The sequence below is a fragment of the Delphinapterus leucas genome, chromosome 4 (assembly GCF_059928025.1).
Source record: "Delphinapterus leucas isolate spDelLeu-1000000601 "Yukka" chromosome 4, BTC_Dleu_Yukka2, whole genome shotgun sequence".
NCBI lineage: Eukaryota > Metazoa > Chordata > Mammalia > Artiodactyla > Monodontidae > Delphinapterus > Delphinapterus leucas.
This window is the reverse complement of record NC_143132.1, coordinates 27860481-27881251: the sequence shown is the minus strand read 5'-3', so window position 1 is coordinate 27881251 and position 20771 is coordinate 27860481. Positions and strand designations below refer to the sequence as shown.

At 35.7% G+C, this 20771-nt stretch overlaps 1 protein-coding gene across 6 annotated transcripts in view; it reads left to right on the top strand.

Moving 5' to 3' along the window:
* Positions 1-20771, top strand: part of USP25 (ubiquitin specific peptidase 25) — a 181415-nt gene that overhangs the window by 138110 nt on the left and 22534 nt on the right. For all 6 annotated transcript variants that reach the window (XM_089910380.1, XM_089910381.1, XM_089910378.1 and 3 more), the window contains 2 exons: positions 327-522; positions 832-20771. The exon at positions 832-20771 is cut by the window's right edge and continues 22534 nt beyond it. In XM_089910380.1, coding sequence (XP_089766506.1) covers positions 327-522; positions 832-1004 — 369 coding nt within the window. In that variant the 3' untranslated portion in view covers positions 1005-20771. The remainder of the gene's footprint in view (positions 1-326; positions 523-831) is intronic.

Sequence of the window (20771 nt, the reverse complement as noted above, 5' to 3'; positions counted from 1 at the left end):
AATAGGGGGAAATTCACCCCTGGAGAACAAATTTTAAAATGGTCCCTATAGTGATGATCAAAGTAAAATAAACTGAACTTAAGCTTTAAAAACATGGCAACGTTATTTCTCCCACTTCTTTTTTGATTTTGTTTCTGTTGTTATATGCATAGCCTTTTCTAAGAGACTTTTCTTGCTCAATAGGTTGAGGTTGCATTTTGTGACTTCCATTTGTTCTAATACTGTCTGCGAACATGCTTGTTATGTTGCCTTCAGTATTAACACTTACATTTTTATTTAATTAAAAAAGGAAACAAACCTGTTGTTCTTTTTTTCATTGCGTTAAGAAATTAAATGAGCAGGCTGCAGAACTGTTTGAATCTGGAGAGGATCGAGAAGTAAACAATGGTCTGATTATCATGAATGAGTTTATTGTCCCATTTTTGCCCTTGTTATTGGTGGATGAAATGGAAGAGAAAGATATACTTGCTGTGGAAGATATGAGAAATCGATGGTGTTCCTATCTTGGACAAGAAATGGAATGTAAGTTTAAACAATGCAGGTGGACACCTGGGGTGTTGGGATTAAAAGCAGTTAGAATTAGATATTAGTTATTATCATTTTTTATATTCTGTAACATGTTTATATTCGCATCAGTTTTTTTTCTTATTTACAAACTAAGCTGTGCACACTACTGTTGCCATTTATGTTTTACTTCTTCCCCCCAAATGGTAATGATTTTACATGTTTTGAAATGAAACATCAACTGACCACTCCAAATTAATAAATCTTGTTGAAGATAATTTCTCTCCCTGTCGATCTTTAGTTACATCTAATTGTTTATATTTGCAGCAAACCTCCAAGAGAAGCTGACAGATTTTCTGCCAAAACTGCTTGATTGTTCTACGGAGATTAAAGGTTTCCATGAGCCGCCGAAGTTACCTCCGTACTCCACGCATGAACTCTGTGAGCGATTTGCCCGAATCATGTTGTCCCTCAGTCGGACTCCTGCTGATGGAAGATAAACTGCACATACTTTCCCTAAACACACTGTATAAACTTTATTTTAGTTCTTAACCCTTGCCTTCCTGTTACAGGGTTTGCTTGTTGCTGCTATAGTTTTTAACTTTTTATTTTAATCACTGCAGAAGACAAAAGGACTCTACAGACTTTAGCCAGACTGCAAACAAAGCTGAGAATCGCATGGCGCTCAGACTTTGTTTTAACCAGAACTGATGTATAATTACAAATCCAGTTGATTTTATTATGGCAAAACCATGCTTTTGCCACTTGTCTTTACAGTATTACTTTGCTTTTATCTTTTCTTTATCTACAGCTTTCCATTCAGTCTGGATCCTCCATGACTACAGCCATTTAAGTGTTCAGCACTGTGTACAATACATAATATTTGGTAGCTTGTAAATGAAATTAAAGAATAAAGTTTTATTTATGGCTACCTATGTGTTTGTAAGCAGGTATATTATATATTAGTGTATTTTTTTAGTTATATAAATGAATTTTGTCTGGGGATTGTTTAAGATTGGGTGATAAATAGATTAATACACACTTTTAATTTTGCTCTAATGTTAGCACATTAGAAATTTACTGAGTACTTGACACTTAAATATATCTGTATTTTTGACTAAGTTGTTAAACTTAGTGTGGCACCTAAACCTGTTCTGAATTCAAATCAGGTTTTCACTGAAGTGAGCGGCTGATATTTAAGTCAACCACACTGAAACTTTTAACCTTTTCTTAGATTAACCTTTTATTTTTTTATGTATTTACATATAATATAGCAAGGTGATTATTTCAAGAGATAACAGAAAAAAAGTACTTGAATAAGGGCTATTTAATAGTGAAACTTATAAGAAATATGTATATGTATATATACATACATACACACATGTATACACACACATATTCTTCATAATGGAGGACAGTGTTTGCATTATATAATCGTTCTATTTTTGTAAATTGTATACTACTTTATTTGAAAATGTTCTCTACTAATCAGTGCTGTGAAATGAAGTTGATATTGTTGAACTAGAAGTTATGAGTATCTTACCTGCATTTATTTACCTCCTTTTCAAAAAGGAAAAAGCTGTAGAACATTTTGTAGATGGAACTGCTGTTTAAGATTAATGAAGTAATATTGTGAATGAAATTCAATGCTTTAAAGGTAATCATTGTTACCAACAACCTATTTTTGAATTTATAAAAATTCTTTATAAGTGATACTTTGTTAGTGTAGTAAAATATATCATTATACTATGTGTATGTTTCTTATAGCGTCGCCAAAGCTAGTGCTCTTCATAAGTGCCTCTCATAAAAGATGCTGGGTGGAAGAGGAACAAGAAAATATTAAACTGTTATATAATACTGCTTATAAAGGTATCAATATACTGCTAAGGTATTAATGACAAAGAATTGGTACTATTTCTGTTGTAAAGTTAGATTTTGCATATTATAGCCATCAGAATGTGTTTTGGTTTAGATTTCAAGCTCTCTACTGAGCAGAACTAGTGCTCTGCATCGGTTTTCAAGTCCTATTGCAAGTTTAGAAACTTCATATGTATCATCAAAGCATTTATAAAGTATCTTCAGTATTTTATGATATTCTACCATAATGGTAAAGTTGTTTGTGTTTATGTGTATAATTGACCACTGAGACACAAACTGCTAAACACCATATGGAAATTACTCCTTTTACAAGGCACATCCAGGTAAGTATTATTATCATATTTACTCTGTACTTAAAAGCCAGTTTATTCATTCCTAGTTATGAATCTGCAGTCCTTATTTTAAAAAGGGACCTTTTTCAAGACCTAGGGAAACAGCTTGTTTTTATATCAGCTTTTAATCTACTCTTAAGATTTAGGTTAGTGAAATTTTCTTAACATTATTTACTGGATTAAATATAACTTATGGCTAGTAATTTAAAAATTGAAACCTCATAGAACTGTTGTCCATGGCAGATTTCACTTTGATTTAATGACTCTCATTTTGATTACTATAGTACTCCCTTCCCACACCCCCAAAATTACATTTTGACATAATTTAGGGTAGAATTCAAACAGATAGAGAAGATTTTTAGGAACTTGTTACAAACATCTTGTATAAGGAGACTGTAGCCATGAGTGAACCTGTGAGATCCCATAATACTTTGCAGATTCGTTAAAATACAATACACTAAATACATTAAATAAGTAGTTCTCAAAGTGTGGTCTCCAGACAAGCAGCTTTTCAGCAGCATCTGGGGACATGTTAGAACTGAAAATTCTTGAGCCCCATATCAGAACTACTGACTAACACATGTTAAAACTTGAAGAGTTAACAAGTTTCAACAAGTCCTTCAGAAGATTCTGATATCTGCTGAAGGTTGAGAACTACAGCACTAAATAAAACTATCAGTAGCATTTTATGTACCTTAAATTGATGTTTAATTTCTGTTTACTTTTGAACCCTCATTTCTTGGAAACTTTTCATTATTTCCCTCACTGGCAATTTCAAAGAAGTGACTAAAAATTATTTTGCTTAGATTTATTGAGACTAAGGTGGATTCTCTCCTCCTATATCTAATTCTCCAGAAGTTCAGTGTCTTTGTTTTATGATTCAGAATTGTTGACTTTGGCTTCTGAGTCCTATTGTCCTCCCTCTGAAGTACAATCACACAGCATACTTGGGAAGAGTAAGTAGGGATACAGTTGTGTAATCATTTTTTTTTAATTTACTTTACATTGTTAAACAGATTAAATATTATTTGTTGTGCCAATGATAACCTCATCCAAAGCATGTGTATTTTTCTGCTAGGACTGCCATAATAAATACCACAGACTGGACGGCTTTAAAAACATAAGTTTATTTTCTCACAGTTCTAGAGGCTGGAAGTCCAAGATCAAGATGTTGGCAGGTTTAGTTTCTCCTGAGGCCTCTCTTTTTGGCTTGCAGAAAGTAGCCTTCTCACTTTGTCCTCACATGACCTTTTCTCTGTGCATGTGTGCATCTCTGATGTCTCTTCCTCTCCTCTTCTTATAAGGACACCAGTCATACTGGATTAGTGCCCCACCCTTATGACCTCATTTAATCTTAATTATCTCTTTAAAGGTCCTGTCTCCAAATACAGTCACATTTGGGGGTAAGAGCTTCAACAAATGAATTTGGGGGTGGGAGACACAATTCAGTCCACAGTATGTGATGGCCCAATTTATATACCTCCTTTGCAGACACAAAAGTATTGTAGTTACAAGATCACTGTGCAAATATCTGTAGTTCTATTCTTTCATCTGCTTTTCTTTTAGTTTATTCTAAAAACCATATCAAAGTTATAGCAAACCAAGTTAGAAATTGCTCACAATGCATCCACCTAATCATTTCAGTATGTTTTCATTGAACAAATTTTTGCTGAATGAATGAAATAATTCATGTTGACTTGCCCTTGTTCATGTTTATTTTATTAGTTTCACTTAACATTATACCATAGATCTGTTTCTGTTTTGCTGGTGTTTTTATTCTTACCTACTTTATATCCCTATTCCCCAGCCAGTACTGGAGGCACTGGTGTTAACCATTGTGGACACATATTTTTCCATGTTTGGATAATGTTATGCGGTGCATACATATAAGCATTGGTGGGGTTTTTTTGCGGGGGGTTGGAGGGTGGAAGGGGAGAGGGTCATTGCTTTTAAAAAATGAAAAAATCTATTTTACATATGCTTTCCCCTACCCCCTCCTGTACTTTCTAGCCTCCAATTCCTTCTTTTTCTAATTAGCCATTTGATAGAGGTGACTTACAATAATCAAATAATAAGTACTATAATATTATTAATAAAAGTAAATGAGTCATGATTGAGAGAACTACATATGCAATTGAATGCACACAGACATACACACCAGAATTTCAAATATCCTTAACTTACTCCATGCAAAGTTCTTTCACACCTTCACTACCATTTTCAACCTCCTATTCAATGCAGCTCCAGTAAAATAGGATGATCTCACCTTTACCAAGAAAGTTGGGGAGCTTGGATATGAACCGCTTCAACTTTTCACCTCCACACTTGTAAATTTACAGTTAATTATTAACCAGGATGTGACGAGGGATAGACATTTTTGATAACCCAATGTTATGAGGAAGATATAAATAAAATCAAATTCAGTATAAAATGAATTTATAAACTTAGTTAAAAGTATGTTCGTTATTTGGGAGACATATTTGCTCTACTACAAAAGTAGCTCACTGTTTTGCTTTGTATTAGCCCAAAGCCTGTACAATATCAGTTTGTCCTTTAGCAAATGGTTCTTTTTCAATAATCTGGAACTAGATTAGTATCCTTAACCTTAGGTGTGCATCAAAAGGGTGAGCTTTCTTTATAAAAGGTGTCTAGGTCCTATCTATCATGTGGATTCTTAAAAGCCTTTTAAAGTGAGAACTATTTTGAGAACATTTGGTAGGTGCTTGTCCAACTTTAATTTTTCTAAGGATTACCTCTGGCCCTCCCCTCAGAGACTAATTGAGCCTGACTAAAGTAGGGTGGAGAAATGTGCTTTTTGCATTATTGTATGTCACGTGAAAAGGCAGGGGGTATAAATTTGCTGATGCCCCCCTCAGCCATACTGCATGTGCATTTTAGTCTGCGCTCCAGCTGAAGCTGCACTCAAATGTTCTTCAGTCCTTAACTTGCTGGACTTCTTTCTCTCTTCTGAGTGGTAAGAGTGTAGGCTCTAGAACCACACTGCCTGTGTCCAGATCTTGGCTCAGCTCCTCACTGTCGTGTTGATCTTGAGTGCACTCTTTAACTCGTCTGTGCCTACATTTCTTCATCTATAAAATAGGATGACAGTAAAAACTGCCTTATATCATTTTTTTAAAAGATTAAATGGGTTTCTGTATTAAAAAAAACTCTTAGAAAATGTCTGCCACAAAGTCAGTGTTCAGTAATCATCAGCCATTTTATAGTTCGTCACTATTGGCTTCTGCTCATGATTTTCAGAATCTCTGCCTTCCTGAGACAAGCTGCTTTGGACTACTCTCATTCCTATCTGCATTCTTTGTTTTCTTTTCTTTCTACTCCTTAAATATCAGTGTTGGCAAGGTCTGTACTTGGCCCTCTTCTAACTGTTCACCCTTCCTGGATGGTCGTGTCTGCTAGTTTGTCTTCCTCTGCTGCCTACATACTTATGATTCACAAGTTTGTGTTCCTAACCAAACCTCCCTTGTGCATTTTAGGTCTGTACGTATGTCCATTTATCTGTTCAACATAGAGACTTGGATGCTTCACAGGCACTTTAAACTCTGTACATCCAAAACTGAATTCACTACTTCTTCCCAAACCAGATTCTCTTACATTCTTTTGGTGAATGATATAATGATTCAGAAATAAGGAATTATTCTCAATTTTGCATTTATTTCCCATTGATTACTAGGTGTTGACAGGTCAGATTTTTAATACCTTGCTCATGCATCCCTTCACTACTACTGTTGATGAGGTTTCTCATCTTTTAATTTGGACAATTGGATTTGGCCTTGAGTGGCCTATCTTTGCCCTTGCCCCTTTAATCCATCTTATATACTGTTGGCAGAATAATCTTTCGAAGAGGTTTTGCATATCTGTCTTCCATTGCTGGACTGAACTCCTTTAGAGGGAAATAGTATCTCCTGGTTTTGTAATCCTAGTACCTGTTAAAATATCTGGCAATTTAATAAAGGTGCAGTCTTGCAGGTTGTCTGGTCCTCCAATCACCTTAGACCTGCGTGGTCTAGTATGATAGCCATTAGTCACCTGTGGCTATTTAAACTTAAACCAAATATTAGTCATCCTAGCCATATTTCAGATTCTCAATAGCCACATGTGACTGTTGGCTGCCGTATTGGACAATACATTTTAGAACATTTCTATTATTGCAGAAAGTTTCATTGGACAGAGCTACCTCAGACCTTTACTGATATGGACATCTTCCTCTATTAACACCCCTGGAACATTCAAACACCCTCCAAAGTGCTAACCTGAGCAAATTGGCCATCAGCGTTTACATCTCCTTATCTTGATCCTGCCATTAACCACTTTACTACATCTGCTCTTCAGAGAGCATCTCTACCATCATATATCCAGTCAGGAGCGCCCACACAAGGTATTTCAACAGAGGAGATGTGGTAGAGGCATTAGAGAGTAACCCAGAGAGCCTAACTGCAGGATGCAGCTACTATTCCTAGGGGTAGGGAAACAAAAGGAAAAGTTGGGGTTACCAGAACCTTGGAGCTCCAATAAAAGGGTCCCTATGGAGTTGGTGCTCAAACCTCTGAGAAGGTTCACCACCTAAGTGCTCTTGCTACTTCTGAGGGATGCAATGAAGATGGCTCTAGAAGTTCTAAAGTTGAAGCTCTAAGTTCCAGTTGAAGACTGGAATCAATTGAAATTATTAGGTCACCGGTAGGATTGGCAAGCAAAGACAAAGAAGTAAGTCTTGTTTTCCTCTTTCTACTTTCCAACTTTTCTCTAGTACTTCATATTGACAGAACCTAAATGGAGTGCAGCGAAGAGGTCAGGAAAATGCACTTGCAGAGTCCCAGCCGCAGCATCGCAGAGCAGGGCATAAAAGGGTGGATGGAACTGGAGCTGAGAGACAACAGGTATAGAACCTACACACTAGTCTCCGCTCAAAGATTTCATTTTATCCAAATATGTTAATCACTAAAACACTAAATATTCAGAAATGTATCTATGGATTATCTCTGGGACCTCAAGAGTAAATGCACTAGTTCTGATTGAAATCCTGTTGCTCTTTTTTTATCAAATGAAACTTTTTAATGATGCTATTTAATGCTTTATTTTTAAAGTCAGCAGTGGAAGGATGTATATATAATATGAATTCATGCCCATTCACACGTTTTGCTTGTGTGCCATATGCCACAGTATCTGCCAGGTAGTATGTTTATAAAACAAACAGTGATTAGACAAAAGTAATAATCCCCCCAAATTCATCTATCTACCCAGAGTTAGACACTTAACATTTTTGCGTTGATCCCCCTGGACATCTTTCTGTGCATGTGCTCATATACATGGACACATACAACTGTATCTAAATGATTTTCATAAAAATTTAAATATAATAGATGTAGACATATTTCCAAGGAAGTGTGTATATATATCTCACTGCTCTACAGCACTTGATTATAAGGAAGATGTACAATATTTATTCATGGATATACAATGTAGGCTGCTACTTATGTCTCTTTGTGTACTACTTTTATCTCTCTTGTCTTTCTGCTGAATTTGTAGATGTATAACTTCTGTCTGAGTTACGGAGTATACAGATACAAAATTTTGAGCTAAACTGTCAAACTTTACCAAACTTCCTGTTTATACTGCCACCACTAGTGCATGAGAGTGTGTTTCTTCACAGGTTCAACAATATAGAATATTATCAGTCTTTAATATTTTTCAGGGACAGCCGAAAATTAATTGTATTTTTAAAATTTTTAATGAGTGAATATGTTTCAATATGTTAATGGCCGCTTGTACTTGCTTATGACCTTTGCACTTTTTCTGTTGGATGTTCACCTTTATAAATTTGCAATAGCTCACATTAGGAATCATTAATTCTTTACTACTACACACACTGCAAATTTTTACCTTCCGTCATTTACTTTAAGCTTGCTTATAATATTACTGTCTTATGACTTTATTTTTATGTAATCAAATCTGTTGACCTGCTTTATAATTTTCACCTTTGATACCATGTTTAGAAAGGATTTTCCCTGTTCAAGATTATAAAAATACTCACCCATATTTTCTTCTGATTTTTTTATAATTTTGTTTTTTATGTCTTTAGTGCAGTTGGAAATTATATTAAAGGGTGAGGTAAAAATTCACAAATTTTTGCCAAGATTATCTAGTTGTCTATAAAATATTATTTTTCCTTACTGATCTAAAATGTAATCTGCACTAAGTAATAAATTTTTATATTTGAAATTTATGAACACTCTCTTCAGTTCCACTTAATGTTTTTGTCTATTCAGCTACCATTACTAATTTAATGACTTGTTTTAACATTGATTTAAAATACTTGTTTTATAACTAATACACATTTTCCTAGTAGCTAATATGTTGTGTTACTACCCAACAGAGACACGCTTAATACTCATTTTTTTCCATAATTTTCTGTACTCTTTTACAGATAAACTTAGAATTATTCAATCTTCTTTCAAATAAAAATCCTACTGGCATTTTGATTGTGCTTACATTGGCTTACATAGATTGGCATATAGAGAAATCATTGAGCCTTTACAATGATGAGTCTTCCTATCCAAAAACAATATTGTCTATCCTTTCATTAGATTCATGTCTTTCAGAAGAGTTTAATTTTTTAAAATTTTTCTTTAAGTATCTTAATGTGTTTTAATGTTTTTGTGGTGTTTATGAATTGAATTCTAATTGAATATTAGTGGTAGAGAACAGCAGGTCTCCAACTTTTTGGTCTCAGGACCTCTTCACACAAAAATTTTTGAGGACCTAAAAGAGCTTTTGTTTGAGCAGGTTATATCTATTGATATTTTGCCACTTTAGAAATTGAGTAAAACAATATAATATTAATTTAAAAATGATAAAAATATCAGCATAACATGTTAACCAAAATAATATATTTTAAGTGAAAAATAGTTAAATTTTCTGCCGCCTTTTTCTTTTGGAGTTTGGTGTGCTTAAATCACAAACCTGAGGCTTGAAAGGAAATTAAGTGCTGATTATAACTGCTGCATCCCTTACATTAATTATGAAAATTATGCTGTTCTCACACTTCCACATGACACGTAGAATTAGCTTAAACTTTGGACTAGCAAGCACAATTATTTTAAAGATAGATAGGAATCATTTTTCAAAGTAGTCATGTAATTTCTTAGAAAAATAAAAATCATCTAACAGTTTCAAACTTCAGTGTGCCTTCCATAGTCCTGGAAATTTCGCCGAATAAGACACCTGCTCTTTGCTTGGTTTGCACTTCCCATACCCCATATTTTGAAAATGTCTCCAGGAAGAAAGCTTATCTGGTGTTCTACACTGCCCTCGAGTATTGCAACCTTGCATGTCCATTTTCCAAACACTGAAAAGAGTTGCTTCATATTTTTTAAACTGTTCCATGATGGCTAAATCACAGAAGTCTATAAATCTTTTAGAAGATAGTATATGGGGAGTGTCTTTAAGATCTTGGAATAACAAATGATTTCTTAACACAGAAAAAGAATTAAACATGAAGGAAATTTTTGATAAATTTAACCACATGAAATTAAGAATTCTGTCCATCAAAAGATTCCCGGAAGAGAGTGAAAAGACAAGGCAATGTAGTGAGAGAGGATATTAGCAATTTGCAAGATGGCAGTGCAGTAATAAAAATAAAGAATGGACTTACGGCTTGGGTGAGATAATCATGATAACATACTTTCTAAAATGTTCCCAGATCCTTTTTTCATTAAGAAAAGGATAGTTAAAGAAAAACATAGGATTTTTCAACAAAATGAAGTGACAGGAATTCTTATAAGCTACAAAATACAAGTGGATGGAGCCAAACTACACGCAACTACAATATTTTGGCAAGACTTTGACAGGTTTAGCAGATGTGAGGAGTTATCAGTAAAAAGCAAGCAAACAACAACAACAACAACAAAAAAAAAAACCAGGAAATTCTGTATGTCCTAAGACCCTCAGAAAACAGAAATTGCCAATAAATACCATAAAGTGAGAAGACCTCAATCGAAATCTTCTGCAAATAGTTCTGAGAACGATAAGCAAAACAGGGAGAAGGCTCCACTGGCTTCAGTTTGTGGTTGAGTACAAAAGGATGTGGACAAAAATATCGGAGGGGTCTGAGGCAGTCTAATCCTCAAGGAAATAAAAGATGCCCAAAATCAAAATTGCTTCAGAAGAGCAGACATCATCGTGGAGAAAATGCTGGGAATAGAACCTAGTTGAGATAGACCTAACCCCAAACTCTTAATATCTGACCTGCATGAACTCCTGCTTTTGCTGGTGTACCATAATGACATTCCTGCAGCCCCAGGAATTATGTCCATCATACCTGAAATGCTTGATTATATCCTTTTCCCCAGTGCACAGTCACCTTAATAACTGGGGACTTTCTCAAGGAGACTGAGTCTCCTCTTCATTCAAGTGGCTCTGCGGCTGCAAACTGGCTTGTCTTGGAATTGGCTGAGGGGCCACGACTCTTCATTTGCTGATCCAAGTGAAATGTCTATTCAACAGATTTATAAGCTTTTCTTCTTTAATAGTCTACCTATTTTAGTCCTAGGACACCATGACAATTAGACGTTGCCAAAAATCAAGACTTCCAGTTATTTTTGGCTGTGCTGCCATTAAAGTAACCATATCTACCTTGTCTCTACTAGTTCAGTGATGCTACATGAGCCCTACCTCTCTGGGATCGTATTATTCCCATTGAATTCTGGCAAGTTTGAGGGCAGCACTTCCCATTGTCATTTCTAGTGCACAGAGAATAGCTACAAGAGCTCTCTTAAAGGATGCTGGTGATCACGTCACCAGTATATTTCCCAAGGATTTGATGAAGGGAGTATCTTCTGGCCTCTCCAGTGGACACAGCAGGGATACATAATCTACTCCAGCATTGCAGTTTCTGTAAACTTTTGGGCAATTCCATATGCAGTGTACCAAGGAAGTTCTGGCATCTCAACTTTGTTCAGTTTTGGCCATATTCGAGTCCAATTTCAGTCACCCAACCAAGAAAACTCTTAGAGCTGCTGCTAGCCATTGAAGCCAAATATTGAATCCAAGGTCTCTGCTTAGTGCTTTCATATCAATCAATTTAGCATTATATTCGATGTATATTCCCTCACTCTTATCAAACATCCATTCTCACACATTGTCCTCAGGTTCCTCTCAATATAAATTGGCAGAATTTTGCATTATTTTTAATGTACATAGTGTCTCCTCTTGGGTCACACTTTAAGTTTAACCCTGGGGCCTGCTAGAATTTGAATCTGAATATAGGCCTACAAACAATGAGAGGTGGTGTGAATATTGAAGAGGATCAGCAGGTCCCTGCTAGACAGCCACCTCAGGTGAGGCCATTACAAGTTTTTCAGGCAAGGGAAATCCAAACTCAATACAGGGGAAGAAGGCTGCTCTTATTGACAAGGTTCAACAGAACTTTGGGGTTTAAGGTCCTCAGCTTCACTGGAAACTTCCCATGTGTCCCTGTTCCAATTTTCAGGGTCCCACTCTTTCCCAATCAATGACCTGACTTTAACATAAGAGATCCTCTGTAATGCTGTGAACTCAATTTGCTTTTTAATTCAGCCTTGCACAGAATTAAACTTTGGGTATGGTTTTAGAAAAGACCTTGTGGCTATAGGAGACAAGGGTTTCATTTAAGATAGTTGCAGTTTTCTTGTCCTTTACTCAGACTTTGAGATGAGAATTATTTAAGCCCCTGAGCTCATCATTTTCTTTCTTCAAATTCTTCAGTGCACTTTGATGTAACCAATCAATCTGTTAATACAACAAATTTTCACAAAAAATGGCAGCAGCAACTTAGTCACTCCAAGTCTTTCCTTCTACAAGTGATTTCATGTGATAATTTAAGTCACGGTTTTGCCACTGCAATTCACGGCCTACCAGCATCGCCTTTATGCTAGGCAATGTTAATTCATTTTAATCTAATTGGATTGGAGATAAACATGATAGATTAATGTACTCAAGATTCAGTTACCCTGGAACCACTTCTGATACCAATATCTACATTTATGAGGTTAAATGAGGGAAGCAGAGCTACTATGAGTTGTGAGATAAGATACTTATAATAATTAAAACTTACACAATTATGGCAGGATCTGGGAAGTGACATTCTAGGAGAGAAGTTGGCAACTCAGAGGAGGTATCACTGACCAGTAAACCTGGGGAGCCAAGCATGCCCAGCTGCTGAAGTGGGACTCTAAAGAGAAGGCTCCTAGATCTATGAGAAAGTATGCTCTGTATAGCTACCAACTCTGCAATGATAATGGGCCTGGGGCAACTGTTGGTCAACAGAGTTAGCAGCCAAAGAAAGCTGGGTGTGGCGTGGAGGAGAGCAGGTTCAAGCTAGAACCTACTGGCACCTCTGCATTTGTCAGTCACCACATCTAACTAACGACCTTCAGAAAACAAGGCTCATTCACTTCTACTTTCCCAGTCTTGCAATTCTTTTGGCCAGTGCTAACTAGCGACCATGCAGGAAGGAGATTCTAGATAGGGACTTACAACTTTCATTGTTGACACAGTTCAGGCTACCATAGTTCAGGCTATGATGAAGACATAGAAGAAAAACATAGCCACAAAGAAAAAGAATTATATGTATATATAATACAAAAATGCCTGAGAATCCAATAAAAACCTGAACTTCAATAGAGGCTTTACCAAAAAAAAAAAAAAATCCAAATGACTGATAACCAGAAAAGTGTTCAACCTCATAAATAATCAGGAAAATGGGAATTAAAATCACAATGAGATACCACCAAACACCCACAAGATTGGCAAAAAAACAAACAAATATTGGTGGGGATGTGTATGTAGCAATAGGAACACCCAAATTATACTGGTTGGTGTGTAAATTGATGCAACCTCTTTGGAAAAGTGTTTAGCATTATTTTAAAACATCTGAAGTTATGAGTACATTATTCAGTAATTCCTAAGTATTTTTCCTAAAGATAGTTAGGTACATGTATATCAGTTTACCCATACAAAAATGTTCTTGGAAGCATTGTTTATACTAGCAAAAACTAGAAGCAACCCAAATATCCATCAACGATAAACTGACAAATTGTAGTATGTTCATATAATGGAATACTGTACAGCAATAAAAAGGAGAAGGTGACAGCTGCATATATCAACATGGGTGCATCTTATAAAGATATGGCTGACTAAAAGAAACCAGACAAAAGCATATACAGTAAAATTCCATTTATTTAACATTTAAAAACCTAGGTAAAATAAAAATATATAGGAATGCATTAATGAATGGCAAAACTGAAAAAAAAAATTAAAAGACAAAGGATTACCATGTAAGTCCAGATAATAGTTACTCCAGGAGGGAAGATAAATGTGTGATTGGAAAGAGACACGTGGGAGGCCTCTGGACTTGCTTCCAATTTCATAGCATTTAGTAAGTTTTAATTTTCTGTTTCTGTGCAAGTTTGCCATTGGAGTTCTAAGTCTGGAGCTTGGTAGAGGATTATCCTCTAGAGACATAAATTTGAGAATCATCACGTCTGAGATGCAGCTAGTCAAGGGAATTCATGTTATGTGATAAGATGATGTAGAGAGAAGAGAGGAGGGCCCAGGACTGAGTTCTGAGGAGCATTAAAAGGTGTTATGTTGGAGGGAAAACCAGCTAAGGAAATAGAGACTCTCCAATAAAGTAGGAAGATCTGGTGTCTCTTACTCCAAGACAGAAGAATTTTTCTAAAGGTAGGAAATGGTCACCCATGATAAGCGTTTCTGGGTAAAACGAGGACAGAAGAGTAGGTGATTTTGACAAGGGTCTTTTCAGTGGAGTGGTGGAGACAGAAAGCATGTTGGATCGGCTTCAAGAATTTAACAACACGGCTGAATTGATAATTTAAAAAATGATGACAGGATGGTTACACTGAAATAACTTGATTGTTGTCTTCTAAATTCCCAGTAGGTGGTGTCATAATACTGTATTTAGAGAACAGTTTGGTGTTTTTTTTTTTTCTTTTTAATAAAGTAGAAAAAGAAGAAAATGCTAATATACTTGCTTAAACATATGTACTTTCATTTTAAAAGCTTCTTTACTTTTTCCTCTAAGATGACACTATGATAAGCACCTTAATTCTTTATGATGTTTCTTTAATTCACATTTTTACAAGAAAGTATGTACTACGTGATGGCTTTTTATTCTTTTATTCTCTATAGCTATACAATATTACATAATCAGTCAAAACAATGAGATGGTTAAAATATCCTACCCCAAGTTTCCCAGGATCTTTTTTTACTCTTTTGTCTTAGACATATGAAGAAAGAAACTGTTTTCGTCCTGGAAGTCAAACAGGAATGCAGGACCTGTCATTATAACCATTATAAGCTTTATTTTGCCCTCAAAATATTGTCTACTTTTAGATACTCTTTTGAATTATCGATATCATAAATGATTGACTTTGTGGAAATCCAGCTATTTCTAGTTGAATTCAATGTACTCTTAATCTTCCTACCTTACATTTCAGTAATCCTTACATTTGCTTTGGCCATACAATATATGCAGTGAGATAGTTATAACTTGGAGGGTAGTATGGCCTCTGTGTGAGGATGACTCTCAACAGCTATGTAACAATCCATGTTTTTAGGGTCTCCTCAGATTATATACCCTTGGAGGATCAGGCCAATGGATTTATGGGTGGTTTTGTTTTTGTTTTTGATTTTCATAACCACCACAATGCCCTTTTTAAACTATGCAAAACTGTATAGTAGATGTTTGTGTTTATTAAATGTGCTGCTATCTACATATAAACAATTCTCCTTGAAATTTTCCTACATCCTAGAGATATGGTGTCTACACTGTGAGCTCTATTACTTTGATAATTTCATACTTGTGACGCTTCAGTAGTCAGGAATCTGAAGATGTATGCTCTCCATGGGGTTAGTGTTTGATGGAATAATGTAAATTCTTTTGAAAAAGTTATAATTATTTCACTTACTTTTTAAAGTCTGCTAAAGAAGTTAAAGCATTTTTAACTTTCTATTGTTTTCTGAAAATTAAGATATTAAAATAAGATAATTTTAAGTTAAAAAAGATAGTTTTTGAAAAATACTGAGAATCTCGTTACATTCAAGGAAAGGTTGAACACCCAGGCCTTCGAAAGAGCAGAAAATATGACCATTTCAGGGACTTAATAAGAATCCATTGACGTTCCCGGGGCAAGTTGTGTCTTTACTTTATCACTGAGTGTATTGGTATGAAGAGCCATTTCCTAAAGGCTCTGTAAGAGTTCTCTCGGTCTGAATCTAAATTGTAATGGCCTCTAAAGTATAGAAATAATGAAATTTCTCCTTGAGAGCCAAGATCCATCACCCCAGGTGTTATGGGCTGAATTGTGTTCCCTTAAATTTTGTATGTTGAAATCTTAAAACCTAGTACCTTAAAATGTTACTGTATTTGTAGATAGTGTCTTTAGAAAAGTAATTAAGTTAAAATGAGGTGGACCCTCATTCAATATGATGGGTGACTTCATAAGTCTGTACATGGACATGTAAAGGTAGAAGACCATGTGAAGACACAGGGAGAAGATAGCCATCTACAAGCCAAGGAGAAGGGCCTCAGAAGAAGCCAATCCTGTCAGCACCCTGATCTTGAACTTACAGCCTCCAGAATTGTGAGAAAATAAATTTCTATTTTTTAAGCCACTCAATCTGTGATATTTTGTTATGGCAGCCCTAGCAAACTAATATACCAGCCAATGTTGGTATGATCCTTATGGTTTCTTCCTTTGGTACAAATCCTCTCAAATCTCTCCTTTGCTTAAAAATGAAAGAGAAACTTCATAGAATGCAAATCTGAGCACTACACACAGAGGTCAGTAGGTCTGATTCTAATTAAGGTGGTCTCTAGCAGCATGAGGAGGCCAACATTCTCTTCTTTGAATTCTTGAATTCATCCTGGTAAGTGACTCTTTCTTGGGAAAAAAAAGAAAAAAAGAAAAACACCAAATAGATTCAGAAACCTAAGGTCAAGAACTAAACTTTTGAGTGGAGCTTTTATTTCTGAGAATGGTACAATTAATTGCTTCAGAGAAATCTTCCCTGTTTAAAAAAAAAAAAAACTGCACAAAATAAAGTACATATATCTATGTGAAGGCACTGGAGAACTACCTAAGTAATGAAGATTGAGGATTTGTGCACACTTGAATCCAGAAAAGAATGAGCAGATAACAAGCCCAGCATCGGGTGCTTCTTTTCTCTTCAATATATTTACCGGTTCCTAACGAGGCAGCTCAGAGGTGGGGAGGCTGAGAAGCACTTAGGCTGACTCACGGGGCAGCAGGGATTGGAGTTCAGGACCCATATATAAGAAAAACCCAGCGCCTAGAATGGTTACACACTAAAGACACTAAAGAACAAAAGCAAACAGAAAAAGGCCCTCAGAGGGACTAAAGCCCAGATTTGACTCATTTCAGTGACTGATAAAATTAATGTCAATTGGAGCTGCTAGCACCCTTAACTGAGTTGCCTGACAGAAATAAAAGTAAATCCTCTGTAGGTAAATATATATATCATCCAGAACCTGATATGATCCCTTTGAACTTTATATATAATCTGTACTCAAGCAAATCAAATAAGATGAAGCAAACGTATACAACAAAAACTAGAGAAGACATGAATCTGAATTTAAATGACAAGCAAAAAGTCATTAGAAAAAATATATGGAAGATTCAGATCACAGAATGATCATACAAGGACTTTAAAATAAGTGTCATAAACAGAATTTATTCAAGGAATTTAAAGGAGCTCAAGGAATTTAAAATAGAAAATTTCAAATGGCAGTAAGAGAAGTAAGAAATGAATAGCAAAAGAAAAAGTATATATATGGAAGAAGGAAAATATGTAATGGTGGAGTAAGGACCTCTGAAAATATATTCCTCTATAAAAACTATGAGAACATTAGAAAAATTATCAAAGCCACTTTATTTTGGAACTCTGGAAAATTTTCAAAGGATTGTGACAATCTGAAGAGTTTTATTCATGAAAAACAAAAACCTTTTTTTTAAATATCTTTATTGGAGTATAATTGCTTTACAATGGTGTGTTAGTTTCTGCTTTATAACAAATTGAATCAGTTATACATATACATATGTTCCCATATCTCTTCCCTCTTGCATCTCCCTCCCTCCCACCCTCCCAATCCCACCCCTCTAGGTGGTCACAAAGCACCGGGCTGATCTCCCTGTGCTATGTGGCTGCTTCCCACTAGCTATCTATTTTACGTTTGTTAGTGTATATATGTCCATTCCACTCTCTCACCTTGTCACAGCTTACCCTTCCCACTCCGCATATCCTCAAGTCCATTCTCTAGTAGGTCTGTGACTTTATTCCCATCTTGCCCCTAGGTTCTTCATGACCTTTTTTTTCCTTTCTTTCTTAGATTCTATAAATATGTGTTAGCATACAGTATTTGTTTTTCTCTTTTTGACTTACTTCACTCTATATGACAGACTCAAAGTCCAACCACCTAACTGCAAATAACTCAATTTAGTTTCTTTTTATGGCTGAGTAATATTCCATTGTATATATGTGCCACATCTTCTTTATCCATTCATCTGTTGATGGACACTTAGGTTGTTTCCATGTCCTGGCTATTGTAAATAGAGCTGCAATGAACATTGTGGTACATGTCTCTTTTTGAATTATGGTTTTCTCAGGGTGTACGCCCAATAGTGGGATTGCTGGGTCATATGGTAGTTCTCTTTTTAGATTTTTAAGGAACCTCCATACTGTTCTCCATAGTGGCTGTATCAATTTACATTCCCACCAACAGTGCAAGAGGGGTCCCTTTTCTCCACACCCTCTCCAGCATTTATTGTTTGTAGACTTTTTGATGATGGCCATTCTGACTGGTGTGAGATGATATCTCATTGTAGTTTTGATTTGCATTTCTCTAATGATTAATGATGTTGAGCATTCTTTCATGGGATTGTTGGAAATCTGTATATTTTCTTTGGAGAAATGTCTATTTAGGCCTTCTGCCCATTTTTGGATTGGGTTGTTTGTTTTTTGATATTGAGTTGCATGAGCTGCTTGTAAATTTTGGAGATTAATCCTTTGTCAGTTGCTTCCTTTGCAAATATTTTCTCCCATTCTGAGGGTTGTCTTTTCGTCTTGTTTATGGTTTCCTTTGCTGCGCAAAAGCTTTTAAGTTTCATTAGGTCCCATTTGTTTATTTTTGTTTTTATTTCCATTTCTCTAGGAGGTGGGTCAAAAAGGATCTTGCTGTGATTTATGTCATAGTGTTCTGCAGATGTTTTCCTCTAAGAGATTGATAGTTTCTGGCCTTACATTTAGGCCTTTAATCCATTTTGAGTTTATTTTTGTGTATGGTGTTAAGAGGTGTTCTAATTTCATACTTTTACATGTACCTGTCCAGTTTTCCCAGAACCACTTATTGAAGAGGCTCTCTTTTCTCCACTGTATATTCTTGCCTCCTTTATCAAAGATAAGGTGACCATATGTGAGTGGGTTTATCTCTGGGCTTTCTATCCTGTTCCATTGATCTATCTTTCTGTTTTTGTGCCAGTACCATACTGTCTTGATTACTGCAGCTTTGTAGTATAGTCTGAAGTCAGGGAGCCTGATTCCTCTGGCTGCGTTTTTCTTTCTCAAGATTACTTTGGCTACTCGGGGTCTTTTGCATTTCAATACAAACTGTGAAATTTTTTGTACTAGTTCTGTGAAAAATGCCAGTGGTAGTTTGATAGGGATTGCATTCAATCTGTAGATTGCTTTGAGTAGTAGAGTCATTTTCACAATGTTTCACAATGTTGATTCTTCCAATCCAAGAACATGGTATATCTCTCCATCTATTTGTATCATCTTTAATTTCTTTCATCAGTGTCTTATAATTTCCTGCATACAGGTCTTTTGTCTCCTTAGGTAGGTTTATTCCTAGATATTTCATTCTTTTTGTTGCAATTGTAAATGGGAGTGTTTTCTTAATTTGACTTTCAGATTTTTCATCATTAGTGTATAGGTATGCCAGAGATTTCTGTGCATTAACTTTGTATCCTGCTACTTTACCAAATTCATTGATTAGCTCTAGTAGTTTTCTGGTAGCATCTTTAGGATTTTCTATGTATAGTATCATGTCATCTGCAAACAGTGACAGCTTTATTTTTTCTTTTCCGATTTGGATTCCTTTTATTTCTTTTTCTTCTCTGATTGCTGTGGCTAAAACTTCCAAAACTATGTTGAATAATAGTGATGAGAGTGGGTAACCTTGTCTTGTTCCTGATCTTAGTGGAAATGGTTTCAGTTTTTCACCATTGTGGGCAATGTTATCTGTGGGTTTGTCATATATGGCTTTTATTATCTTGAGGAAAGTTCCCTCTATGCCTACTTTCTGCAGGGTTTTTATCATAAATCGGTGTTGAATTTTGTCAAAAGCTTTCTCTGCATCGATTGAGATGATCATATGGATTTTCTCCTTCAATTTGTTAATATGGTATATCACGTTGATCGATTTGTGTATATTGAAGAATCCTTGCATTCCTGGGATAAACCGCACTTGGTCATGGTGTATGACCCTTTTAATGTGCTGTTGGATTCTGTTTGCTAGTATTTTGTTGAGGATTTTTGCATCTATGTTCATCAGTGATATTGGCCTGTAGTTTTCTTTGTGACATCTTTGTCTGGTTTTGGTATCAAGGTGATGGTGGCTTCGTAGAATGAGTTTGGGAGTGTACCTCCCTCTGCTATATTTTGGAAGAGTTTGAGAAGGATAGGTGTTGGCTCTTCTCTAAATGTTTGATAGAATTTGCCTGTGAAGCCACCTGGTCCTGGGCTTTTGTTTGTTGGAAGATTTTTCATCACAGTTTCAATTTCAGTGCTTGTGATTGGTCTGTTCATGTTTTCTATTTCTTCCTGGTTCAGTCTCGGAAGTTGTGCATTTCTAAGAATTTGTCCATTTCTTCCAGGTTTTCCATTTTATTGGCATATAGTTGCTTGTAGTAATCTCTCATGATCCTTTGTATTTCTGCAGTATCAGCTGTTACTTCTCCTTTT